The sequence below is a fragment of the Leptonychotes weddellii genome, chromosome 12 (genome assembly GCF_054177405.1).
Source record: "Leptonychotes weddellii isolate Sample4059 chromosome 12, ASM5417740v2, whole genome shotgun sequence".
NCBI classification, from domain to species: domain Eukaryota; kingdom Metazoa; phylum Chordata; class Mammalia; order Carnivora; family Phocidae; genus Leptonychotes; species Leptonychotes weddellii.
The window spans coordinates 85,639,260-85,666,295 of NC_138380.1; the positions used below are offsets into that span (position 1 = coordinate 85,639,260).

General features: G+C 40.6%; 2 protein-coding genes across 3 annotated transcripts; both read right to left on the minus strand.

Annotated features, from left to right (window-relative positions):
- Positions 1–8,291: 8,291 nt before the first annotated feature.
- Positions 8,292–11,584, minus strand: C12H7orf25 (chromosome 12 C7orf25 homolog). Of its 2 annotated transcripts, none has more exons than XM_081800765.1 (2): positions 11,420–11,584; positions 8,292–10,460 (listed from the first exon to the last, which is right to left on the minus strand). In XM_081800765.1, exon 2 carries the CDS (start codon positions 10,437–10,439, stop codon positions 9,174–9,176), a length of 1,266 nt encoding a protein of 421 aa, XP_081656891.1. In that variant the 5' UTR covers positions 10,440–10,460; positions 11,420–11,584; the 3' UTR covers positions 8,292–9,173. The 2 variants fall into 2 exon arrangements, with proteins under 2 accessions (XP_081656891.1, XP_081656893.1); XM_081800767.1 differs by lacking the exon at positions 11,420–11,584 and adding an exon at positions 10,955–11,089.
- Positions 11,585–16,629: 5,045 nt separating this feature from the next.
- PSMA2 (proteasome 20S subunit alpha 2) lies at positions 16,630–26,969 on the minus strand. Its single transcript, XM_006732606.3, has 8 exons — positions 26,845–26,969; positions 23,150–23,226; positions 22,320–22,452; positions 20,733–20,855; positions 19,926–20,007; positions 18,351–18,424; positions 17,000–17,057; positions 16,630–16,911 (listed from the first exon to the last, which is right to left on the minus strand). Exons 1-8 carry the CDS (start codon positions 26,883–26,885, stop codon positions 16,795–16,797), a joined length of 705 nt encoding a protein of 234 aa, XP_006732669.1. The 5' UTR covers positions 26,886–26,969; the 3' UTR covers positions 16,630–16,794.
- Between the last annotated feature and the right edge of the window lie 67 nt (positions 26,970–27,036).

Below are 27,036 nucleotides of genomic sequence, written 5' to 3' on the forward strand. Positions count from 1 at the left end.
TGGTATAATCCTTAATTTATATAAAGATTTTATAAATCAATGAAAAGATCAATAAAATCAATCAGTTGAGAGAGAGAAGCAATTAACAAGCAATTTATGGCAGAAACACAATGACCGTTAAACATATATAAAGAATCCCAGACTCACTGGTAATCAAATAAATGGGATTTCATTTTTTTTTAACAACTGAAAAAATTAAAGAGGCCTAATTCTGGTAAGGCTATAGGGAATTAAGCACTGCCATATATTATTTATGGAAATGGAAACTGGCAATCCGACAATAGGACTTTCAGAAAGCCTTTTCAAGTCTGATGCAGAATCCAGGAAGGAAGAGAGACTAATAATTTGTATGAAATGCAAAACATCTCCAAGACAAAAAAATACCATCAATTAAAGCAAAGGGTATATTCATTAGTGGATTATCAGTTTTTTATTTCTTGCTCAAATCACCATACAATGGAGGTAAGCAGGTAGATGCTGCTCACCATTGTTAAAAAACAAAAATCCACCTGAGTAAATTTAAAGATCAAATTGGCTTTATTCAATGATTCATGAATTGTGAAGCATCCCATCTAGTAATAAGAAGGAGCTCTGCTGAGCTGCAGGAAAGGAAAGGTTTTTAAAGGTGGAAAGGGGCAGAGGGAGGCACCTGACTGGCTCAGCTGGTTAATCATGACCCCGGGTCCTGGGATAGAGCCCTGTGTCAGGCTCCCTGCTCAGCAGGGGAGTCTGCTTCTCACTCTCCCTCTATCCCTCACCCCACTCGTGCTCTCTCTCTCAAATTAATAAATATTTTTTTTAAAAAAAGGTGGAAAGGGGCAGAAAAAGGAAGTTATTAGCAAAGAATGCATTGTTTCAGGCAAGGTCACCCTCCTCGGGGGAATAGAAAGGGTCTACTGGGTAGATGATCTCACTAGTGCGGAATGGGTAATTCCAGGCTCACTGGTTAGAGGTTACATCCTGAAAGAGGTTGAAGCTGCAGTTAGGTTAAGGGTATTAAATCTTGGTTTACTGATACGAGGCTTAGCACTAGTGACTCCATTTGGGGCCCGTTATTTCTTTTTCAACACCGTGGACATCATGAACCCAGTTTGTTTTATTTGGTACCTTCACCAACCCACAGACTCAGAATCCTCCACTAGTTTCTTTTGTATCTGGCCAGAGATGAGAAAAAGAATGTGAAGAATTAGGCAAGAAGGTTGAAAGCCAAACGTGGCAGTGGCGTATTTCACTTCTACCCATGTTCTATGGCCCCATCTAACTTCAGAGGAGGCTGAAAAAATGTGGTTCAACTGTGTGCTCAGGAGCAAAAAGGCAATGGTGTTTGATAAACATAACAGCATTTTCTCAGTAACAACAACAACAACAAAAAAATGGCAAACCAGGAGATTTAGCAATACATAACACATAAAAAACTGATTTCCTTCTTATATAAAAAGCACCTATAAATCAATAAAGAAACAGAAATAGGAATGCTCAAAACATATTAAGCAATTCAGAGCAAGGGAAGTGTAAATGGCAAATAAACCTATCAGCAACCTGACTCACAATTAAATACACTTTCTTTTAGATAATGAAATCTTTTTTATCGTATTTATTAAAATTTTCTAAAGTTTGTATGATACTCAGCATTGGTGAGAATGTAGGTTAAAGACACTTTTGCAAATAATTTCTGCAATTATAAATTGGTGACATTTATTGGAGTGCAATTTGGCAGTAAGTTGCAAAATGTACAGGCACATAACATTCAATACTTTACTTCTATTGTTAGGAATTCATATGTTGTGCAAGGTGGAGTCCAATATGCCCAGGACAGCCAGGTTCAACAAGACAGTCCTGTTGTCTTAGCATCCTATTTGCAAATTTCTTGGTTTAGAAAACATATTACACAACAAGAGCCCTAGTGTTGGACAAATTTTTTTCAGAACATATTTTTTTCAGTTGGACATGTTTATGATAGCAAAGTACTACAGACTTCCTAAAAGTCCCTCAATAAATTGTAAAGAAGTTCATAAAAATTATGATATATCTGTTCAGTGGAGGGCTATTAAGCAATTAGTGACAGCCTTGCTGTCATTTTCACTAAATGTTCTCCTCTAAACCATATGGAACAGAAAGGAGAGCAAATAAAACACTCACAACCTCTTCCTACAGCATAATTATAATACAGAGAAGAACATAAATATCACTTTAGAAACGAATGGGGGAAATACACATCTAAGACTAGCAGATCTGGCAGAAACTTCATGGAAAAGCAGAGAGGTGAGAGGGTCCTGGGGGAAAGAGACCCAAGAGAAAAACAAAGGTTCCATTCCCAAAAGCAGAGGGCAGCACTAGAACTGGGAGCTATGAAGAGCCAATCTGAGACCAGGAGGGTCTGAGGGCTGCAAATAGCAGAATCAAAAAGAAAAGACTTGGAAAGTCCTTCTTACTTGAAGCAGCAGTGCTGAGCAGGCGCTGAGTTTGGGAGAGAGCAAGGCTGTGGAATCGCTTGGAGAGAGAAGCTGATGATGAAGGAAGGAAGGGAGAAGCTACTGATAATGGCCCTACTAAAATGTGCTAACCCTGAAGAATTAGAGGGATCCAGAACAAACATACACACATACGCACCACGTGCCCCCCACAGACACACGTGGCACAAAATATTAAAGAAACTGCATCTACCTATTCGACACCAGAAGAGATAACCCTTGAATTGTGAAACGAGAAATAAACAACCTAAAAAGAAGAACCAACTAAGCCCAAAGTTAGTAAAAAGAAGGAAGTAAGAAAGATCAGAGCAGAATCAACAGACCCTAAAAAGACAACAGAAAAGAATAATGAGACTAAGGTGGGTTTTTGAAAAGTTAAGCAAAATATACATGCCTTTAGCTAGACTTGCCATGAAAAAAAAGAGAACTCAAATAAATGAATTAGAAATGAAAGAAGAGACATTACAACTGATACTACAGAAACACATACGATCATAAAGACTAACAATTATACACCAACAAATTGATCAGTCTAGAAAAAATGGGGAAAATTCCTAGAAACATATAACCTACCAAGACTGATTAATGAAGAAATAGAAAATCTGAACAGATCAATTACTAATAAGGTGACTGAATAAGTAATCAAAAACCTCCTGACAGGGGGGCCTGGGTGGCTCAGTTGGTTAAGCGACTGCCTTCGGCTCAGGTCATGATCCTGGAGTCCCGGGATCGAGTCCCGCATCGGGCTCCCTGCTCGGCAGGGAGTCTGCTTCGTCCTCTGACCCTATCCCCTCTCATGTGTTCTCTCTCTCTCAAATAAATAAATAAAAAAAAAATTTAAAAAAAAACCTCCTGACAAAGAAAAATCCAGGACCAGATGGCTTCATTGGTGAGTTCTAGCAAATATTCAAAGAAGAATTAATACCAATCCCCATACTCTTCCAAAAAACTAAAGAGGAGGGAACACTTCCAAACACATCCTACGAAGCCAGCGTTATCCTGATACCAAAACGTTGCAAGGAAAGAAAATTACAAGCCAAAATCTAAAAATCTTCAACAAAATATAGCAAACCAAATTCAACAATACCTTAAAAGGATTACACACCATGATTAAGTGGGGGATTCCAGGGATGCAAGGATAGTCTAACATCCACAAGTCAATCAATGTGATATGCCCCATTAACAAAATGAAGAATGAAAATCACATGATTACCTCAATAGATGCAGAACAAGCATCTGACAAATTTCAACATTCACTCATGATTAAAAACTCTCAGAAAGCTGAGTGTGGAGGGACTGTACCTCAACATAATACAGGCCCTATATGTCAAGCCCACAGGCAACATCCTACTCAAAGGTGGAAAGCTACAGACTTTTCCCTCTAAGCTCAGGAATCAAACCACAGCGAGCCATCACCTCACACCTGTCAGAACGGCAACCATCAAGAAGACAAGAGATAACACGTGCTGGTGAGGATGAGGGGAGAGGGGACCCGTGGTGCGCTGCTGGGTGGGAGGGCACACCTGCTGCAGCCACTGTGGAAAACAGTATGGAGCGTCCTCAAGAGAAAAACAAAACGTAGAACTTCCATGTGTTCCAGCCATTTCACCTCTGGGTATTTATCAGAAAGAAATCAGCTTGCAAATATATCTGCACCCCCATGCTCATAGCGAGCAGCAGTTTTGACAATGGCCAAGACACAGAAACAACCTGAGTGTCCATCTAGGGATAAATGAATCAAGAAAATGTGGCACACTGACATACAATGGAAGATTATTTAGTCATAAAAAAGGAAATCAGGGCGCCTGGGTGGCTCGGATGGTTAAGCGTCTGCCTTCAGCTCGGGTCGTGATCCCAGAGTCCTGGGATCAAGCCCCACATCGGGCTCCTGGCTCAGCGGGGAGTCTGCTTCTCCCCCTCCCTCTGCTTCTCCCCCTGCTTGTGCTCTCTCTCTCTCTCTCTATCTCTGTGTCTCAAATGAATAAATAAAATCGTTAAAAAAAAAAGGAAATTCTGCCCGACCTTAACTTCAGTTGGAAATATTTCAACTACAGGTAACTGAAAAAGCCAAAGTGGCTTCAACACATGGGGGTTTTATTTTTTCACACAGCAACAAATCTTGAAGAAAGCATATGCAGTCGGTACCAAAGTCTACAAGATTCCGTTGGCTTTTCTCTCGTTTCATAAAGTTATTTAATTTAGAACAGCAACATGGCGATTTCCCCAATTCTACCATCTCCTTTACGCTCATTAGCTATAATTTTCCTGCAAGCGAGCCTTGCCGTCACCCACACTGACCAGGAAGAAGGCATGAGGAGGAGGCGGACGAACAGGGGTCCACTTCTGTCTCCTTAGCAAGGAATTCGGGCACTTCTGGATAAAGGCATGAACGGGGGAATGAGGGTTTCCATTCTCTACAGGACAGGCAGGTAGAGGAAGGGAGAACGGGGACCTGGCTCAGAGCGCTAGCCGTATCTGCTGTGACCCTTGCTGGACCTTTCTAGGTGTCCTCCGTGTCATCCTCTCATGTCTTCCATCATTTCACTTTTTTGCTGAATTCTGGGAAATTTACTAAGATCTATATTTCAGTTCAGAATCTTTGCTTTAGTTTTGTCTAATCAACTCCTAAAAAGTTTATTTCTCAGCTTTTTTTTTTTTTTTACTGATAGTTTTCCTATTTCTAGAAGCCCTGTTTGCCTACTGCTCTCTTTAGCTTATGTTCTGTAATCATTTTTTATTTACGTGGAGACAGAAATGCCTTTTTCCTAGTGTGATTTCCATGATGTGGGGGGGGGGTGAGTGGGGGCTCTCTCCCTCCCACACCAGTACACTTCTGTCCCTTTTCTGCTATGGGAATAAAGAGTCATTTTTGTGATCACCAAATTTGAGAGGACTGCCTGGGATGGATGGCTCATCTTGGTCCTTTTTCCTCTTGGGAACAAGCTTCCCATGGGTGAGGTGTTCTCTGCAGCTCTGCAGGGGACAAGCTCCCCTGTCACATGGCCAGCACTACCTGGGACTAGGTAGGTAGCGTCTACGGAACCCTGGGGTCCTGCTCTCTTTCTGCAGATTGAAACCACATTCTCCAACTTAGCTATATGCAATGTTTTGTTGCAAGTGGTATTTTAGCCTCCATCTGCCACTCTGAATTATTTTTTTTTCAGAACATACATGTGTCAGAACATACATTTTTTTTCAGAAGATACATGTGGAACACATCGAAGACTCCAATACTGAGGAGCTGACTCATGGCAGGTTTCTTCATATGTTTTTACCATGTCTCACTGAAAAGCTCTGCCAAGCAGTTTTTATCCCACTGGGCTCTGTGAGGCTTGGGAAACTGAAGTGTCCCCAAGTCCAGAATGATGCCCTGTATGTTTCTGTCAGGTGTCTGAAGGACAGTACTTGCCTGGGACAATTTTTATACTAATTTCACATAACTGAGTCTTCCCTCAAAAGCTACTAACAGAATTTGGACTCTAAACCCATGCAAAGCACAGGCTGGGCTTGATTTCTCTCATTTTCTTCCACTCAGAGTCACTAGAGTCTAATCTCCTTGCTGTCTCCCTGGGCGATGTTTGCAAGATCTCCTTTCACGGGAGCCGCAGATTTTCAAAGGTTCTGGCTTCGTGCAGGGGTCTTGGGATTACCTCGTCTCAAGCAAGCCTTATGTCTCTGATTCTATCCCAGCATGGAGGCTAATCCCCAAATCCCCAGGATTAAGGTTGGGGACTCATCTCTGCCTTTCATCCTCTGGGAAACAAAATCCCCACAGGGTGAGGTATTCTCTGCCTGGGCTCTATTTGAACTGGGATGTTTGTGCATATATTCTTAACCTGAAATTTTATTGCAGCTTTCTTTTTAGGACACTATGTCAGGTTTTAGTATCAGAACTATGCTTATATTCCATAAAATGAATTTGAAAACATTCCCAATACAGTAATGATCTGAGGTGACCAGGCTACTATTACACAAACGGGCTCCAGTCCTCCACTAAGGCTCTGTCCTCAAGCAGGAGCAGGCCAGAGTTCTCCTCTGAGGACAGGGGTGGGACTATAAAGAGAACACCCCAGCTACCATGTTCAATACTGTCCACCCTGCTTATGGTGTCGCGCTCCATACTACTTTTTAGAGCAAAAGCATTATTTGATATTTAGAAGTAAGCAAAAACTTATCTAATGAAGCTAACTGGGCCTGGACATCTTTTTGGAGGTCATTATTGAATAACTTCAACAATTTTTTTCAATGGTTATTGGTTATTTAGGCTTTCTATTTAATTCTAATCCCTATGTCATGGAGATTTCCAAATTTACCCAAACAGTATATACAGTATATTTCCCTGTAATAATTTATCTTCTCCCCAGCTATTTTATATCCTTTTTGGTCTTCTATGTCTCTTATTTTATGCTTTCTGGTTTTTATGCTTCCTTGAGAATTCCTTTGACTTGTCTTTCCCTATATGAACTGCATTTATTCTCCAAACTCACCCTTCACTTGAAAGCGAGTCAGCTTGGTTTAACTTGTACCATCAGTCACATTTCCTGTTTGACACCTCAAATTATATTGCGCTATTTTTCAATGGCAAAAATCACAGAGTTGCTGTTTGACTCCCTTCTAAATAAGATGAGGATTTTTGACATGCTTTTTCTTTCACCCACCACTTCCAATTCTTGGTCTTAATCATAGCTTCTACATTACACATCTTCACGTTCGTAATCTTCCGGACATTCGCTTTGCTTTAAAACCGTGATTCCTTGGACTGGACAGTTTTTAACTGGTATTTAACAATTCTCTTAACTTTGCTAATTCTTTTATTATTTATATTTTACCTTTGTGTATATGCGCGCATATATATATAAATTTTGGTCAGCTGTGGCGGGTCTAGGATACATGCAGGTCGTGTGTGTGTTTCTAGAGAAGGCACCACTCCTTACTTTATGTTCCAGGATCCAGTGCCCCACCACGTCCGTATCTACTGCTTGCACTGATTATATTGTTAGCAACTGCAATCACTGAATGTCTAGGAAAGGAAAATGATCATGAGAGAACCACAGCTATGGCCACTTCAGAAATCAGTCTCTTCTGAGACTGCTGTGGCTGTATGTATTCTGGTTGGCAAAGATTCAAGTTCTTCGGTATTAATTCATCGTGGAAAGGGAGAGAAATCTACCTTTTTCCTGCTACTCCCTGAAAGCTCAGCCCTTCATACTGTGCCTGGCACATGACAACACTCAATAAATTACACTTCAGTTGCTGTTCAACTCCGTATCAGACTAAGAATTCCTTAGAGCAAAGACCAATTATTCATTTTTAGACCAAATTATTAAATGCTCAGTACGAAGCACCTTAGTATCTTAACAGGTGCTCAAAAAGGCCTAAGCCCAATTTTTAACACTATACAATTTCAGGTGCAACACAAGTTAAATCCACCTCTCTTTACTAAATTGGAATCCCAATCAGAGCCTTTTCCCCTAGGAACTGTGTTCTGAGTTAATAATGGAATCTCTCCCAAGAGAAACATCCCCAAGTTTACTTCTGCATTTCATTGCAGTGTTCATGGACATCCTACAACCAAATTCCGCCCCCGCCCCCGCCCCCGCCAACAAACACTGTGGCTGGAAACTGAGTTCCCTTCTCATAAAACAGTAAAGTTGGCACAAAAGAACGAGGTCAGGCTGTGGCAACGTGTTCTAATACTGGCTCCTACACATTAATACTTAAGCGCTAAGACCTAATGTCCCAATTTTTAAAATACAGTCAATACATATCTCCTTTGCTAATCTGTTTTGCTTTGTTGCAAATAAAGCACCTAAGGCAACATGGACATAAAAATTTATTTTTCATTACGATTTGTGTCATGCAACAGGCATGGAACCTCCTACCACCATTTCACAGAGTGAAGTAATGCAGTTGTCAAGTTGTTACCTGCCACTTGCAAAAGGAAGAGTAAAGGCAGTATTTTTAAGTCAAATCCTTGCCATATGGGAACTATTTGTACTTAAAAGTCAAATTTGAATTCCTTTCAACTGTTTTCTCTAATTCTTTTACAATTTATTCAAATATTTTACATTAAACGTCCCAGGTGTATAGTAATGGGACTGCTCTTTCTTTTCACAAAGGCGTATACATAGGTTCATGGGACTCACGTGACCAGTATTCACTTTATTTTCTTCTATATTAACGTACTCTTCGTAAACGCACCCACCAGAGTATGCCTGACATACAGCAATCAAGGAAGTTTCTTTTCATTAATAACGGCCATAACTTTATAACCAAAAACTAATTATAAATTTCCCAGCCTCAACCCACATGAACAGATGAACCAATATAACGAAAAACAAGCTTCAGTTTTCTCCAGATATTTAATGTGAGACGCAGTGTAGCCATACCCCATGAAATGCTGATTACCACTAGGGGGTTGCTGCCCTACTGAATCAAATAAAAGTACTGCAACACAGCTAAAAGCTTTATATAGATGTAGTTCTGTTCTTAATCGCTGTAATGTAGGCAGTTTGATAAATAAGCTTGTCTCCTGTGCTTTTTCTACTTTAGGTTATATATTTTATAGATGACACACACAATCAACTCTACTGGTTTAAGAGTTCTAAGTATTATTTTTACTATAGACCTTTTTTCCTCCTCCCCATTTAAGATGGGAGGACCCAGCCTTTGGTTTTCCATGACAATATTTAAAGGATACCATTAGTGTTCATTGTCAGTTGTGTAGTCTTTTGGTAAGGGGGTGGCTAGAGCCTCTTTGCTCTCAGTAAGTGCTCTGGGCTGATGGATAAACACACTAAACTTAACACCCTGGTTGTTGGCAGCTCTGACAAAACCACTATTGGCAGTCATGGTGATGGCTTTTAGAGTGTCTCCCGTCCCAAAAATTGTTAATGAGCGGCTATTGATTTTTGAACTGGCCACTAGTCTCAAGGCACGCTCAGAAGGCTGATCTGGCACCACATTAATTTGTTTAATTAGCATAGTGGCCCTCTCTCTCTCCCCAGGTCCTCCTAAGGTATCTAGAATAGACTGAAAGTCCTTGACAGCAGATTCACAAGCAAACAACTCCTTGTCCTTCATAAATGCCTCCAGCTGTGGTAAAACCTGCTCTTTCCTCTCTTGCTCTGCTTGTTCCGTAAGCACTTTCTCTTTGAAGATAAAGTGGCAGCCTCCATAGCTGAGGGCAGATACATATGTGATTAAAGTAGTAATGTCCAGATTTACTCTTTTGCACACATCGACCTTAATTTCCGTTGGAAACGCAACACTTGCTAGGATATTTTCTCGGTCCACTCTGGTCACCTGCAAAAGTTCAGGGCCCTCGTCATCCGACTCACTCTCACTCGGCTGGAGCTCTTCAGGGTGATCTAACAGAGAGTTAACTGCCACTATGTCTCCTCTCACAGAAATGCCCATTTCTTTGAGCTTCTCTGCCATGGGGCTGGAGACGCTGTTGTAAAATGCAAAGATGATGTGAGGGTTGCTATACTGCACAGGCTGCTGGTGACTGGCCTGGAGGAAGTCTTCAGCCTGTTCAATGATGCTTTTGTCACCATACTGGCCCCTGCCCAGCCAAATGTTATGGAGAGCTTCAGCCTTTCGGCCAATGGCTTTCACCCAAGTATGACCACCATTTGCAACTACATCCACCACAAGGGTCTGCTTTTCTCCCAAGGTATCTGTGTAACCAAAGACATGAAGAACACTAATAACTTCCTCCAAGTTTTCTGCTGATTCCACAATGGCTCTTAGGTGTGTCAGATTAGTGCTCTGTAAATGGGATTCCTTAATAGCTACTTTCCCGGCTTCTACTTTCTGCAGGAATTTTAATTCTGCCTTCAATTTGCTGCACAGCTTTGCACCACCTTCTATGCCACCTTTTCTTGATCTAGAAAGTGATTCTGCTCTCTTGATCAGTTCCTTGGCTATGGCGATTCGTTCACAGAGCATGGAGTGTGCAGACATGCTGACAGCATTATTCCTTTCCTATGGGAAAAAAAAAAAAGAAGGCAAATCGAAACAGTCCTCAAAAATCATGGCAATCAATTCTTCAGAGGATTATTAAACTTCAATCTAGCAACACAGCTTATGAAGGCTGAATCTATGAACCTGGACTTCTGCATGGCTGATTTTGGAGTGACTCCCTCCTGTGACAACGAAGGAAAGGATGATCCCTATATTTCTGAGCTCTTCTTTTGGTATGTTGGATTCTGACACACTTTTTAGACCTTTATCTCTTCAGTTGGAAGGTCATGTCCAACATGTCCCGGGTCAGGATAAAATGCAGGAGTTCGGCAACCTACTACATAAGGAATCCCCTTATCAGCTGCTTTACTGTTTGGTTGTACAACAATTTTAATAAAAGGCTCGGAAAGTAGAGAGAACGTGATTAAACTAAAAATATCCGCACAGACTAGCTGGTCAGCAAACTGTCCAAACCAAAAGTGTCTCCTCAAATGACCACTCTAAGCCTTTCCAACCCTTTCCTCCTTCGTGAGCGGGTCTCCTTTACCCGCCTGCCTCGTGCTGTCCCACGGGCACACGGTACACCCGCCACGGAATCGAGACGGCCTCGTTCCTGCATTTGACGTCAACCCAGTACATTTTAAAAGACCGGAGGGGCCCACCAACTCGCACGAAGGAAAAGGCCGAAGGTGAACTAGAGCCCGCGAGGGCAGCCCGCGGCGACCCGGAGGTCGGCGGGGCCTTCCGGGTGGGCATCGGGCCCTGCAGCCGTACCGGGTCCGCCCGCACAGCTGGGCCCGGCCACGCAGACTCGGGCGCAAACAGCCCCAGGGACCAGCGCTGGCTGTGGAGGCCAGGACCGGGGGCGCGCGGCGGCCCGCAGCCGGCCCCCTCCCGGCCAGGCCGGCCGGCCGGCCCAGCCCCCTCCCGGCCTCGGAAGTGGCGTCCCGCTCCCTCCCTCCGCCTCCCCGGCTCCTCACCGGCAGCGCCAGGACCGCGAGCGCGAGCAGGCACGTGCGCGCGCGAGGCCGGGACCCGCCGGGAAACCTCGCCGGGCAGACCCCACCCCACTCTAGCCGCTGCTCAGCCCGCGCGAGCGCCGCCGCCTCGGGAGCCTCCTGCGTCACGTGGCCCCGCGCCGGGTGACGCCGAGTCCGCGAGTCCCAGGCGGCAGCGTGGCCTCCCGAGCGTGGCTGACGCTAACGCGGCCGCCATGTTTGTTGAGGGCACCCGGCTTCTCCCACTCTCGCAGCGGAAGAGACCGCGAATTCGCGGCCACCTCGCCCGGGGGAAGCAGAGGTGGAGCTCTCGGGGCCGGGCATCACTCCCAGTAGGGCGCCGGCCACTCGGTCCCGGGCAGGCTGACCCCGAGCCCTAGCCCTTAGGCTCGGTTTGGACTTTTCCTGGGGCGGAAGTCGTGCATTTTGGTGGAGAGTATCTCCCGGTTGCGCCCGACTACCTTATTTCTGCTGTCAAGCTCAAACCCCTACCGAGTGGCAGGCAGTGGTTGTCTTGGAAAAATTTTCAGCTCATTTTAATAGAAGAGGAAACAGGTAGAAAGCTTGTCAAAGGTTTCAGAGGTGTTATGTGCTAGAGGCGGGACTCCTGATTCCAAGCCAAAGCACTTTCTACTGCGCGATTCTGGGCTCTCCACATAAAGTGTAGTACCAGAGATGTGCTGCCTTTCTGGAGGACAAATGATCGAATGGCTTCTGAGGAAGAAACTTGTATTAGCCTAGTAAGAGTGTCCAAAGTCAACCAAAAGATTAGGACTTTTGATAAAGTAAAGCTAATTTTTAAAAATTTAAAAAAAAGGACTTCAAATTAACAATCCTATGTACGTCTACTCCCAAACCTTACTTGACAGCCTTAGGAAAGGAAAAGGAATAAACCCACGAAAGTAACAAGAACAAGAAATGACTGCATGAGATGTCAACACATTTTTGGAAGACAAAGAACAGTAACACTTCTTCAATGCTTATTTTATGGCAGGCATTATTCTAAGTGCTTTTCACATATTAACTTATTTAATCCTCTTCACAAAGTAAAAGGTAGATATATTTTAAAGCTAAGTCCACCACAAAGAGGTTATTTAAATCAGGCAGCCTCTCTGTAAATGGAGGGGTTTGCACAGTGGAGAAAAGTGTCTGCAGCAAGTGACTCACAAAGCAGAACCCCAGAAAGGCTTTGGAACTGCAGGTACCTAGAAGGTAGAAGGGAGGGGAGCAGTGAGGCAGGAGTGAAAATGGGCACTGCTTACAAGTCTGTAAGAACAAACATCCAAGTCCTCTCTCAGGTCCAGTGCAGCTGAGCAGTTAGCTATCCTTCCCCCGGCAAAAAACTATAGAGTTTACCATGCTGAAGGCAGGGAGTCAGAGGGGTTCCAGACACATTATGAAGAGTAACAGTTTTCTATGGAATGTGAAATAACTATTATTAGTTCCTTCTCTGCCCCTCCCAGAATGCTGACACTTCTCTCCCCAAGCCCTATTTTTCTCTGGAGAAAGGGAGCAAATGAAAGACCATAGAGCAATGGTTTACAGCAACATCCCCCAGTAAGTAGATTTGGGACTTCACAAACACAGCACTTCCAAACATTTTTCTGTTTGGAATTGAAAGAAACCAGAAAGCAGAACAAAATGGTTTTTAAAAGTATTCTATAACTAGCATCCTCAGATAAAAGGTATTTCTTTCATGAAACATGAGGATTTTAGAACTTCTTTAAGGGGAGCTGAGAGTATACAAAAGTTTTTCAAAATTAAAAATGATATCCCCAGTTTCAAAATATCAATAAGAGTAGGAAAAGGTGGGTAAAACTGTACTAGAATGTACAATAAAGACAGATAAAAAATACAGCAGAAACAAAAAGGAAATTTCTCAAACACTAGGAAATTTACCAAAACTGAAAGATTTTAGTTTCTACAGTGAAAGGGCCTACTGAATGCTCAACACAATGTTAAGAAACCCACAGAAAAGGACACATCACTGTGAAATTTCAGGATGTTGCAAATAAAAGGTCCTAACTGCAGAGGGGGAAAAAAAGTTATCAAGAAAGGATTTGGCACACATACACAACAGCATTAGGTTTCTCATCAGCAACACAGGAATCTAGGAGTAATGCCTACAAAATGTGGAGACTGTTTCTAACCTAGAATTTTTAAAACCCAACCAACTGAGAATATAGTTTCAAACCTGCAACTAGCCTGGAGCAGAGCAGAAAGAGGGTTCCAAGAGAGAAACTTCTGGAGGTGTCTGAAGGGGAGGAAGGGTTAGGGATTAGGATTAGGGAGAGATTAGGGTGAGAACCGTGAAACTCACTTGACATGATATACTGAGGAAAACAGTATGCAAAAGGTTTTACAATCCTGTTGGGGGAATCTGGGAAGAACTGGTGACAGCTACACAGAATACGAAGAAGTGAAGCAATTATCATCTCCAGGAAAATTATTTAAGAAATATAATAACAGTATACTTACAAAGCCATAATAAAAACTTTTAAACTGAACATTGTGATCTAATTAAACTGAGACAGAAAGTGAAGATGATACAAGAGTTCTAAATTCTCATCTTGCAGAATATAAAGTTTATATAGTGGCTATCCTTCAAGAATCCAGAGGTAACTGTATAAGCCTACTACTTAAAATATGGAGGAGAGTACCTGCTGGAATACCTAAAAAAGTTAAAAGTAATGAAACTCAGGGGCATGGCCTCAAATGAAGTGTTAAAATTATCTAATTTTTTTTTTTTTTAAAGATTTTATTTATTTGACAGAGAGACACAACGAGAACAGGAACACAAGCAGGGGGAGTGGGAGATGGAGAAGCAGGCTTCCCGCCGAGCAGGGAGCCTGATGCGGGGCTCGATCCCAGGACCCCGGGATCATGACCTGAGCCGAAGGCAGACGCTTAACGACTGAACCACCCAGGTGCCCCAAAATTATCCAATTTTTAAAATATGTTCATGCTTAGAAAGCTATTACTCACCTGGATATCTGATAAAGAGGTGAGATTAAGGATTGAGTTGGCGGTTTTTGTCCATGAACATCACTGAACAGATGAAAACTCCTTTGATGCTCCTTATCACCCAGAGCCCAGTGAACCAGCACTTGATAATTATAAAGATCAGTATTACTCCTTTTCCTTATTCCCCTTTTCCAACTCCTTCCTGCCTCCACGTGAATTTTAAAGATTTCCCTGTTTCATAACTAATAATTATTTTGCAAACTTAAATTCGTGGCTCATTGAGGAACTAGAAAAGAGAAAGGGCAGAACCAGTGGAAGCAAAGTTTTTAAGAGTGGGAAGATAAAAAGTGAACCAATATCAGAGAGGGGCTATGAACATTAGGAGCACTGTGATGCTTAAGGAGGTTGAAAGCTCAACTCCACAAGCTAGAATGAGAGAAGAGTTGTGAGACATTCAGGGATGCAGTGGGTCGCAAGACCAAAGAACTGAGTTCCCCAAGAACTGGGACAAAAAGGAATGGCTTAATTTTAAGGTCAATGAAAAGAATCAACTGAGAACAAAGGTAAAAGTGTTCTAGGCAGCTTCAATTGAACGAGGCTTTGCATGAACGAGCAAGAGCCCGAGAACAGAATATGGACATAGAGCTGCTTCTGTGAATTTTTCCTCCCTTTATTCTGTGGGCTTCTTCTGTTAGCCCTTAGTAGGAATCTACACACACTCTTTTCTTTAATATGCCTGCCTTTACTTTTCCCTTCTTTGACTTGCAGAATTTTGGTATTCCTCTGGTTTTGAATATCGGACATTAGAGAGGGCTTAAACAAATCCAAAGGCAGCTAAACCTTACAGAATACTTGACCATGAACCCTGCAGACCTTTCATTTGCATCATCAAATTTTGTCCTTAGAAAGCCCTCTGAGCTAGTAAGTGGGAGAGTTAAGACCTGACCCAAAAACCATTCCTTTCTACTACTAGGTTCTCTTTCTAGTGTGCTGGAGTCTCAATAGACCAAGAGCCCATAGGAGAGATGATTAGATAAGGCCTTCAAGACAAACATCCTGATCTCAGAGGTCAAGCTGCCATCTCCCATCTCCCATCTCCCGTAATAAAGCCGCTGCCTCCTATCCTAAGATACAGAGCTATCATGATGGTGGGGAGACCTGGGACTCCTGACCAAAACACTTCAAGGTAAGACTCTTTTCTCCTACACTCAGGTAAATCTTAAAACCTTTTGCGCCACATTTGAATCATGGAACTGCCTACTATAGGTCTGTTAGTAAGAAATGATGATATTCATAAACTCTGTTCTGTGGGCCAGACTAATGATGATTTCTCTTATCCTAAAATGTCTTAAAACAAACAAAATTTGGGGTGCCTGGGTGGCTCAGTCGTTAAGTGTCTGCCTTTGGCTCAGGTAATGATCTCAGGGCCTTGGGTTCGAGCCCCATGTCGGGCTCTCTGCTCAGCGGGAAGCCTGCTTCTCCTTCTCCCACTCCCCTGCTTGTGTTCCCTCTCTCGCTGTCTCTGTCAAAATAAATAAGTAAAATCTTAAAAAAAAAAATTAAGCTGTATGTCTTCACATATAATAAAAACAGAGTTCACATTATTTGCCTACTTGTACGAGCCTTAATTTGCCACAAAGGTTCTGATTACACTGAGCTTACATGAATGAGGGAGAGCCTTAAGCCATAGCTTTGATGTTTAAGTATTAGGATTTTATTTCCAGCACTTATGTTCATCCTTGAGTTTAAAAAGTCTAGTAGAATCTAAGGGACTCCTTTTAAATACGTTTACCTACTTGTGATGGAGAAACCAACAGGAACCAGTCCACCATTTATTTACTTGCATCACGGATTTCCTATAGGAGACTCTTGGGCCTAGCACGCTTCACAGCTCGAGTGCAACCTGTGTCCTAGGGTTTCACTGATCCACACCTAACGGTGCCGAAAAACACCTATGCTTCCTATTGTCTCATGAATCCACGAAAGCACGCAGATTCTCCCAGCTCTAAACACAGTGATGTTTACCAAAATCAGCATTTGCTTTTTACCGACACAGGGACAACATCTGACAGTAAAGAGTGTAGCAAGATTTGACTGAACCAAAATTGCAAGAAGACTAACAAGTGATTTCACCATTCTGCTCTGCAATGTAGTTTCCGCAAGTCAACTGTGATAAAAAGCAGGAAATGACTATTTCAAAATTTTACTAACTCCTAAAAAGCTGGAAGTTGGATTTAACAGTTTATTATGATTTATAAGTGTCATTTTAAAAACATCAGTCCATTAAACCATGTAGAAATAAGTATGCAAAAAGTCTGCAAAACAAAACATACTTTAAACATGTTTAAGTAGAGGGATTATCTGAAATTCCGGATTTTTCAGTCACTTAGTTATTATGCTATGGCCGCCAAGTAATCCTTAACTTCAGTCGGAGTGAGCCTCCTGAATCCGGCTTCATTGCAGATTCCAACCTCTATGTTGTCTTCTGTCATTTGCCCTTCAAAGCTTTCCTATTGAAGAGGGAGGGCAAAAGGTCAATTTTCCAAGCATTTACTTATAAAACTCATTATAAATCCCATTGTTAGAAATTGTGCTAACCTTTAGGGTTAATATGGCTGTATGAATGGCATCTTCAAGTTCCAGGTCTTCATTATATCTAAAGAATTTTTTGAAAAAACAATGATTTATGGCACAATTTACATTATTTATGATTATTTAAACCTGGTAACAGCAGCACTAAGAATTTTTAAAAATCTAAAACACTCCTAAAAATACTAAGCTACAGATTAATTCTTTTAGTCCACTCACTGCAATAGCTGTCCCCAAATAAGAATTATTTGGCATGCATTCCTAAATTCATGAAACTTGAAACCCTAACAGGAATATAAATATTTTAATATAATCAGAATATCGTGGCAATGTTATATTTTTTTAAATAAAGAAATCAGGCCTTTGCTAAAATTTCTTATGTTTATTCTTGTAAGTTTTAACTTCATGTGAAATGTTTGAAGACTCACTATTAATATGTAAAAGGAAAGTGCTTTATGAAAGATCTTAAAATTATTTAAGTGTACCAATTAATCCCAGGTTTAAGATTTTTAGTAATCTTAACATTATGTGAAAAATGTACTGAGAAGGTTCATCTGTTGGTTCTAGTCAATTACAAACTTCTGCCATTCAAAATGGTGGACTAATGCTGAGTCCAGAATACAGCTGGAAATAAGAGCAGGTTGTTGTGCTACAGTAGTGACAGATTTTTACATGGTACTCCACTTTTCATCAAGCATATATATCATATATTTAATCTACCATTAATACCAGGTATTTGGCTTCACAATTTTTTTCTGTAATTGTCATAATGTAAACTATTATCACTTAACTCACTTAAACTTTCCTCCCAAATTTCTTACTCCAAATCCAACGATTTTTCATTTTGTTTTTTAGATTGTAGGAGAAGAAACAAAGTAAAAATTAGAAACAACATTTAGGAAACAACTATAAGAATGTAGAAAGAAAAGTTCTTAAATATCTAGTATTACCACTTAATATACTGAAGACTAGGAAGCCAGGGTGGAGAGAAGTTTTTGTTTATTTTATTTCTTTTTTTTTTTTTTTAAAGATTTTATTTATTTATTTATTATTTGAGAGAGAGATGGTGAGAGACAGAGAGCACGAGAGGGGAGAGGATCAGAGGGAGAAGCAGACCCCCCATTGAGCAGGGAGCCCGATGTGGGACTCGATCCAGGGACTCCAGGATCATGACCTGAGCTGAAGGCAGTCGCTTAACCAACTGAGCCACCCAGGCGCCCTGTTTATTTCTAACTAGGCTACACAAGTGAGTATTTGAATACAAAGTAATAAAACAAACATGTTTAGATTCATATTAATGATTTAAAGAGAGCTGAGAACCATGAAGTAAGCTGGGTAAATCTAGTTACCATTAGCCTACCTTTTCTCGAGGAAAGTCTTCCCATTCACATAGTTCTTTCCCATTGCTGTAGCTTTCCAGGCAAAGTAAGCTCCCTAATCAGGAAGAGAAGAGGATAAGCCATATTTTAGATCATTAATCTTACTAGAGCACCCTGCCATCTCTTTAGTTCTACAGATTTGTCTCTGACTTCTAAGTTCACGGAATATTGGAATGCAATGGAATATATCACAAAAGAGGCTATTTTTAGAAAAGGTAAGTAACAAAAAGGCATGAAGACACTTCTGGAGGTTATGGAGAGGTTCAGTATTTGGATTGTGGTGACAGCTTTCTCAGGTATTTACACCCACCAAAACTCATCAAATTGTACATTTTGAATATGTGTAATTCATGGTATACAATTTATGTGAAAAAGTCGGTTAAAGGAAACAGGTTAACTTAAGGCAAATAAGCCAAAGTATTATTTCAGCTTACTAGGATTGAAGGGCTCTAAAAATCTATCATATATGTATGAAAAATGATGAGCAAGTCTTTATTACTGCTGAATAAATTAAAGAGACAGCATTTCATTAAAAATATTTCATAGTTTTGCTATTTCATAACCTAACATTAAATGAAAGCAGCAATATATTGTGTATAACATGGCCTCATCTGTTGGAAAAAATATCTATGCACACACACAAGGAAAACACTTAAAGAAACATACTTTAAAACAACTGCCTTTTGGATAGAACAGGGAAGAAAAGGGCAAAAAATGAAACCTGGATGCCAGTGACGGTGGCTTCTGCTACCCCAATGGAAGGAAGGGAAGAGGGCTTGTCGTTTAGCTTCAGCAGCTCAGAGATGGGGTCATAGACACGGTTACCTCTCAAAATACTTAAGTTTTCTCATTTAAGTAACTACCAACCAAAATACTTCTCTTTTGCTTTCTTAGATTACAAGGTTAGAGTTTAAGATCGACACTGGGTGAACTTGTAATTATTTAATGATCCACACACTTGGAAAGATCCGTTCCTAATCATGAACTTTTTTTCCCTCCGGTTTTCCTCACAGCAAATGAGATGGTTGTGAAGCAGTAGTAGCATCTACAAACAGCTTCAAACTCAGGTACCAATCTTCTGCTTTCCAGGAAACAAGCTCACCCACTTTGCAGAGCACTGGCTTCACAAGTTACATCTGTGTTTGTGCAGGAAGAGTCCCCCTTGAGCCAGCCCCAGGCTTACATGGATAGCAAGGAGTACAGCACTGTCCTCTAGACACAAGTTTTTCATCACATTTGTCAAAGTAACACAATTCCACCGACTTGAAGAGATTTGATAACAACTATTTCAACAAATCATTCAAGTATGTGAGGTTAATGAATAAGAGAAGGCAGAAAAACAGAGGGCAGAACTAATGTACCCTCTTCATCACAAGACTGTATTACCAACATTTTAAATGTGCAAATGAATATGCACTACTCCATATGTTCTAAAGCCCCAGTGGAAAAGAAAAAAGGACATACTGCTAAATTTTAAACTTTTCGTGGTTACTGTTTTTATTAGATGTTCAAAGAGTACTTTAACAAATCCCTCCAATATGTCTGACAATACTTACAGATGGATCAGACTGAAATAAATATGGTCGCCCCTCATTCCAACCACAAATTAGTAGGGAAACTCCAAATGGACGAACACCACTAAAAAAAAGAAAAATGAAATTACTTGGCATCTTCATGGTGTTAAAGTCAACCTAAGGTAAGGATTTATTAATACTCTTAAGTATTAATGAAGCATATCATCAGGTGAAATGAATTAGTCTTGTAAATTCCTTAAGAAGGATTTCCTACCCTTCTGAACAAATCAATTCAAAACAAATTCTCTTTATGGTACTAAGGAACACTAATCAAATCATTCTGGTAAATGGAGAGACACAAATATTGGGGTTAATCTGGAGTAACATCTTGTGTCTTAGCAAAATGACAACTTTCAAAAAATGCAGCTTTTCCACTAGCAACTACCTTTATACTACCTCATCCACATGCACACCCAGATTCGAGAATTAAAAGAATATGGATGTATCAAAGAGTTATTGCTTTCATCATGTGCTTATAATCATTTCTGGTTGGAAAGGTAAGTTTGGAAGCAGCAATCACTGTCTGCCCATAAAGAAGTGTTTTAATCACTGGCAAAAGAAAATTATCTAGAAGGTGCTTTCTGCAATTATATCAAGAAACCACTCTAATTTTTTCCTTAAGAAAATGTTCTAGATCCAATTACGATCAGAAATATCCATCATAGTGATCTTCTCTACCTATTCAATAAATAGAGGAATAGTAAGTCCTCTTTTTAAATACATCCACTCTTCTAAAATGGTTTCTTTTTTCTAACTCATGACACATTTCAAATAATAAAATCAACTTACCCTGACTGAGTGTATTCTTGCATCACTGAAGCTACTCTCTGTACCAGCTGCGCTGTGGGAATGGGTTCTTGGTAAACGAGATAGTATTGCTGAGCTAGTTTTCGAGCTCTGTGCACGAGCACTCTAACAAACGAGGAAGAAGTAAGATTTAATTAAAATCTCAACACTCTGCTATGTAACGACTCTTCTCCTCCTATAGACATATACGTACAGCACAAGACTTACGTGTATCTGTGTAATAGTAGCAACCAGCTCAAAGCTAGTCTTGCTCTGACATCTGATTCCAGTTAACTTACAAGAAGACACCAGAGCAACACAGAGGAGCTGAGCCATAGGAGGTGGGACAAGGATAAGACAAAACGGAAGAAAATTAGGGACAAGGGGTACCAGTCAGCTCGGCAGGAATAGATTTAGTGTACACAATGGGAGCTCTACCTCCCTCCAAGGCTTCTTCAAGATTGTGCCCCCTTTCCCGAGGGCAGTCATCTTGTCTTTATATCTCAGTCAAGCCAAAACACGTAAAAGCCCACATGACAGTACACGTATGTATGTACGTACACACACGTACACACACACACACTTTTTTTTTCACTCTGCTTCAATCCTTTCCACAGATTTCACTTCAAAGAGTACCCTTTAGAGATTAAGGAACAGCAAGAAACTATTCATAACTTAAAAAGTTTTTTTTAATTATTAAAAAATATTAAGAATACTGTATATGATAATCAAATACATTAGCAAGACAAACAGGATGTACCTTTACCCGCTCCTGTACTGCGGATCTGAACCATGCACATTACCCCTCGGCATAAGACTCAGTTTATCCTCAGCGGTCCTGTCCTGTCAGTGTATTCCACGAGTACACTGCGGCATCCCTTCCATACAATGATAACAGGATCTACTGTAGTGAAGCCTGACCACATCCCAGCAACACTGTTGCTTTTTCTGATTCGTTAAAGTGAAACTTTGGTTCTACCTGTGTTGTTTCCCAAAAATCAGGAATGAAGTGATTAATACCCTTTTTACTTGTTAAATGACAAACACAGAGAGCTGCCAATCTCTTTCAACTTGCTAGTACCCTGACATAACAAAGGCCCTGATGTTTCACTCCAGTGGCCTTTGAGAATTCTGTCCCTTTGCTAAGAACACAAATAAATATATTGGGGTTAACTCTGAGTGGTAATGCTTGCTTTCTTTTGCTGCCTGATCACTTTTTTTAAATACAGTTTATTGTAAGTTCTATTGCTTTTGTTTTTAAAATGCATTAGAGAACAGCCTCGTCCTTGGATAGTAGAAGAGGGGTTGTGATCAGAAGGGAAAGATCACTAAACAGAGGTTAAGAGAAGTACTGGCTCTCCTCTTTTGCAACGGAGTGGCACTGAGTTATCCCTAAAGCGACCCTTAGTGTAGTCCATGCAGGCAAGCGAAATTCTGCTGCCAATGATGCCGCCCGCGGGTGCGAAACAAAGTACAAAAACAAAGGGTTGGGAGATTAAAGGAAAAACATCCCTTCATTTTTCTCCTCAAGGTACAAATTACAAACAGTTTGCACAATGGTGAAAAAAACAACAAACAGTGTAAAAGTACCTGTAGTCTGGGCCCATGCCACTATACACCAGGCCTATATGCTTGGTAATTGGTTCCACTTTGTGTACACTTCGCTCGTCATACAGAATGGATTTCTGTTTCTTCTCAGTTGCTAATACCACACCATTTGCAGCTTTAAAAAAAAAAAGTGCTCAATGTTTAGTCACTTGAAGACTACCTCAACAGTTTTCTAATTATGGATGCAATTCATCCAAGCTCCTTTATTTCCTCTTACTTATAAAACCTTCTCTATACTAAAATCACCTAAGAAAAGGTAAATCCATTTTTCCCTCACTGGTCATCTATATTGTGCTAAGGAATCCCTATAGCTAAATGAATTACCCAACATCTCTTCAAGTATTCCAGGACACCTAAGGGTCCATACATTTTAAAATAACGGACTTCTGCCTACTTGGCTACTGTTCTTATAATTTGAAATGTAATCAATGATACAGGCTTTAAAAAAAAAGGGGCGGAATCTTTAGATTAAGTTTTATCATTAACTTTTTCTAAATTATAGAAAGAGTAAAAACTGTATATAATTAGTGGAAAAACAAAAGAATATTCAGTTTTCTCAATGGGAAAGACTGTGGGTTATTACAACTAAGAGATAAAGGAGCTACATTTATTTTGAAAAAAAATTTTAACCATCTTCTTAGACTTACTGGCTTATTACTTTTTTTAAACTTCAAAATACTGTAAATCAACAGAAAGAACTGTTAAAAATTATGCTGCCCTAGCTATTTATTTGTATTAATTACTAAATAATTCCAAAAGAACTTTAGGATAACTATTAACAGGCATCTGAAATGAATGAAACATTTAATTACCTTTAATTCCCACTGAAGGGGCTCCTCCAGCTACAGCAGCCAAAGCATATTCAATCTGGACAAGTTTACCAGACGGGCTTAAAAAGAAACAAAGGTATTTGCTAAATTCACATATCTTCAAATATGTATAATAGAAATATCTCAGAAAGAGGGCAGATATTTAGGTCAAATCCATTAACCAAATACCAACGAATAGCTGAACTTTCACATTATAAAGCTGTACAGAAATTGAATTTACCAGGCAATGTGAACATATTCATAGTGAAGCCCTTATTTTTCCTTTCCACCCCGCCCCCCTTGTCTGCTTCTTAAAACACCATCATCATTACTGTTGCCTTTTACCACTTCCCAGCCTTGTGACTTTGGGCTACTTAGCCCCACTGTGTCTCAGTTTTCACAGTGGGGATAATAGTACTGTACCTATTTCAAAAGATTGTTGTGAAGATTAAATAAAGTGATGCCTTTTGTTCCTGGCACAAAATTAGCAGTAAGTAAATACCAAACAGTAATGTTATTATGAACATGTATGTGTCTGTTAAATACCAAACAACAGCATATATTTCGTATGAGGGGAGTTACACATTTTGGAAAGTAGGCATGGCCTAAGATGTAAGACCTTGCTATCACCCATGACAAAATATTTTCTATGTAAGGCTATTTCTAGAAGCTGTGAGCTGGTGATACTTAACATATCTGATTCCATGGGTTCTGTAGCCAAATACTAGCCCTGAACTGGCTTTGAAGATCATACTTCGTTTCAATCCAGTTGTTAAGTTAAAACACCACGAATTCGCAGACTAACCTAATTTTACAGATAAAGAAAAAGTTCTTCAATGAAAGTAATTTGTCTAGAATGACACAACTTGGTCCATATCTCCAGTCTACTAATGAAAATATAACCTTGAGTTTCAGAAGGTCATTTCTTTCATCTTCATAAAATTATGGATACTCTGTCACTCAATCCTCAGCTTTGTTCCAGACACACAGACCACTCTTAGAATTCAAAAACCCCTTTGATAAACTAACATCTGTCTGGAATGCATTTCACCTTCCTCTGGTGAACTCTCCTGGTCATCCCTCAATCTTTAGCAGAAATGTCATGTTCTTAGAGAAGCTGTCCTGACCATCCAGACTAGGTTGAATCCCATACGCTCATGCCTATGATGTCCCATACTTCCTCTCTGGCTAAGATTCATCATGCTTAAATTAGTCTTACAATGTTTGTCTTCCTCAACCAAGTGTGAGGAAGCTCTGTTCGGTCAGTATATTCTAACATATAACCTAGTACCAGGAATCACAATCATTTGGCTGACAGAGAAACAACCAGACCTATATATGGAATAAGCCTAGGTGTGGCAGTTTAAAGACTCTTAAATGACAAAATTAGTTACCTTGAGTGAAATAACATCAATAGGTATTTAAATTTTTAAAATTAGACTGCACATGTTTTACTTTATTAGTCACTATTTCAATAATCCTATCATGATTCACTGGGTCCATTCAGCTTTCAATTATTGTTCAAAATCTAACTCAAATACTCCTGGGGAACATTTTAAAGGCTCAGGTAAACTTAAATATACCTTCTCTCTGTTCCCACAATCACCTGCATACACATCTACCATTGCAACTTCCTATAGGAAAGCTCACCAGTCTGTGAGCTCACCGAGCAATCAACAATCTTTGTAGTCAGTCATGCCACTAGCCCATTCCAAAGTACCAGCATCTCTACCTGGGATAACTGATACAGCCTTCTAACTAGTTTTCCTCTTTTCCACTCTTACTTCAATCCCCCTAGCCAGAGTTACCATTGCACCACATCACCTCTCACTTAAATCCTGTAATAACTTGCTGGTTCACTTAAAATACAAACTTCTTATTCTGGCCTACAGGGCTCTGCGAGAGTGGCCCTACCCACTCTCACTATACTCTAGCACACTGGCCTTATTATCAATTCCGTAGTTCAAGCTCTCTCCCAACTTCAGAACTTTCACATATCCTCTTTCCTCTGTCCACCAGTCTCTCTACCCCTAAATCTTCAAACAGTTGGCTTTTTTCACCTTCTGGTCTCACAATTCACCCCCAAGCACTGGTTTTTCCTGACTATCCAATCTACAGCTATGTTTCTTCTTTTACTCCCTTTTAATAAAAATTCCTGAGTAAGAGAAAAACTTTTTTCCAGAATGCATTAGTAGACACCAATTTGTTTACTCATATCCTCAAATGAATGTAATCCACAAGAACACTTTTTCATCCTATCATATAGCCTCATAACTTCCACCACTATAGTTTAATTCTGATTATAACAGGCTAGAAACAAAATTTTTAAATCAAAACAGAGTTGAACCATTATGTTAAAAAACAAGTTTATTTTAATAAATTATTACAGATGGATTCAGTCCCTGATGATGTTTTATGTTTCAGCTCCACTTATCCTAAAGAAAGGATTACACTTTCTTAAAGAACCAAGTTTGCTTTGTTCACAAATATGAAGTGATTCTTTAGCAAATATTGTTCTCTATCATTGTATGTTGTTACAGACAAAAGTTAAAAAAATCCTCATTACTGAAAACTGCCAAGTGTAAGGCAAGTATTTTAGTGTTTTAAAAAGACACCATACAGTAACAGAAAGTGTATTAATTTTATCATCAGAAAGATCCCAGTTTGAATGTGAACTCAGCTACTCATCTATGACCTTGGACAAGTTTTAATTTGTTCGGCCTGTGGTTAGTTCATCTGTAAGATGTTGAAATAACATGTATCACACATGGTAGCAGAAAGAAGTAAGAGTAGGCTAAGTGCACCCACACAAGAAAGTACTCAACAAGTTGGATCCCGCTTGCCTTCAGCTGTCAGAGAGAACTGTATTCCAACTAAATGGGAGATTACTGATCCGTAAGAAAATGGTCAAACTAAATCATTACCGGGTCGATTTATTAAACCCTTCGCTGGCGGTCTTCTTATATTTGGAACAATAGTTTATCTCAACTGTATTTTGAAAAATACACTATTATTAATCCCTTGTTCTAAAACAGAAAAGCCTACAATCTTTTGTAAAGTAACATATCCTCCTCACCCCCCAAAAAATGGCCAAAACGGAAATGTAACCTCGTAGTCTGGGGCCCACAAACACTAGCTGACAGAAAGATTAGCGCTTTCATTTTTAGTCCTTAAACTTCTAACAGGGGCATGGAAGAAACCGAAAGCGGGAAGAGATTTCGAAGTACCAAATGGAGACTGTAAGACTCAGACCTAACTGTAACGATGCGGTTTTCCAAAGAGAAAAAAGAGACCCCAAAGATCTGACCAAGATTCCAAGGTCCAGAAGCTCCCCAATCAGGCCTACAGGTCAGGAAGGAAATCCTGAGTTCCGAACGGGACACCCGGAGGCAGCTAATCCCAAACTGCCTTATTCTCCAGTCCCCAAAGCGAAAGTAAATCCCTAGTTGAGGACCTTACCCTCCCGCAGCCCCAAGGTCGCCCTGGATGCCCAAACCCGAGTTCCCGCGGCTTCCCGGCACCGCTGCTCCCAGGCCGCGGGCGGGCCAAGAAAATGACTTTGCAAAGTCGCATTTCCATCTCTACTTCCTACTGGGCCCCCCGGAAGCATCAAGCCAGAGACTAGGACGGAAAAAATGGGGCAGAGGGAACTCCTACAACCTCGGCTCCGCGGAGGACTTTGGGAGCCCCTTCCATACCTGAATGTAGTCAGCGAAAAGCTGTAACCGCGCTCCGCCATCTTTACCTGGAGGGCCAAAGCACATCCGCACACATGCGCACTGGGGCCGGTTTCTTTCCATTTCCCCTCACCACGCCTTCCTTTTTCTCTCTCTGATTGGAGGAGAGTCAGAGACGCTCCAGGGACATGCTGGGCGATGTAGTTCCAGCAG

Bases quoted from the DNA above. Each gene is read 5' to 3' on its own strand.
- C12H7orf25 (XM_081800765.1), bottom strand. From the start codon at position 10,439: ATGTCTGCACACTCCATGCTCTGTGAACGAATCGCCATAGCCAAGGAA.
- PSMA2 (XM_006732606.3), bottom strand. From the start codon at position 26,885: ATGGCGGAGCGCGGTTACAGCTTTTCGCTGACTACATTCAG. The intron at 20,008-20,732 runs GTAAGTTGATTT...TCTTTTTTTTAG, and splicing joins CAAGAATACACTCAGTCAGG to TGGTGTTCGTCCATTTGGAG. The intron at 18,425-19,925 runs GTAAGTATTGTC...CTTCCTGATTAG, and splicing joins TATTTCAGTCTGATCCATCT to GGAGCTTACTTTGCCTGGAA.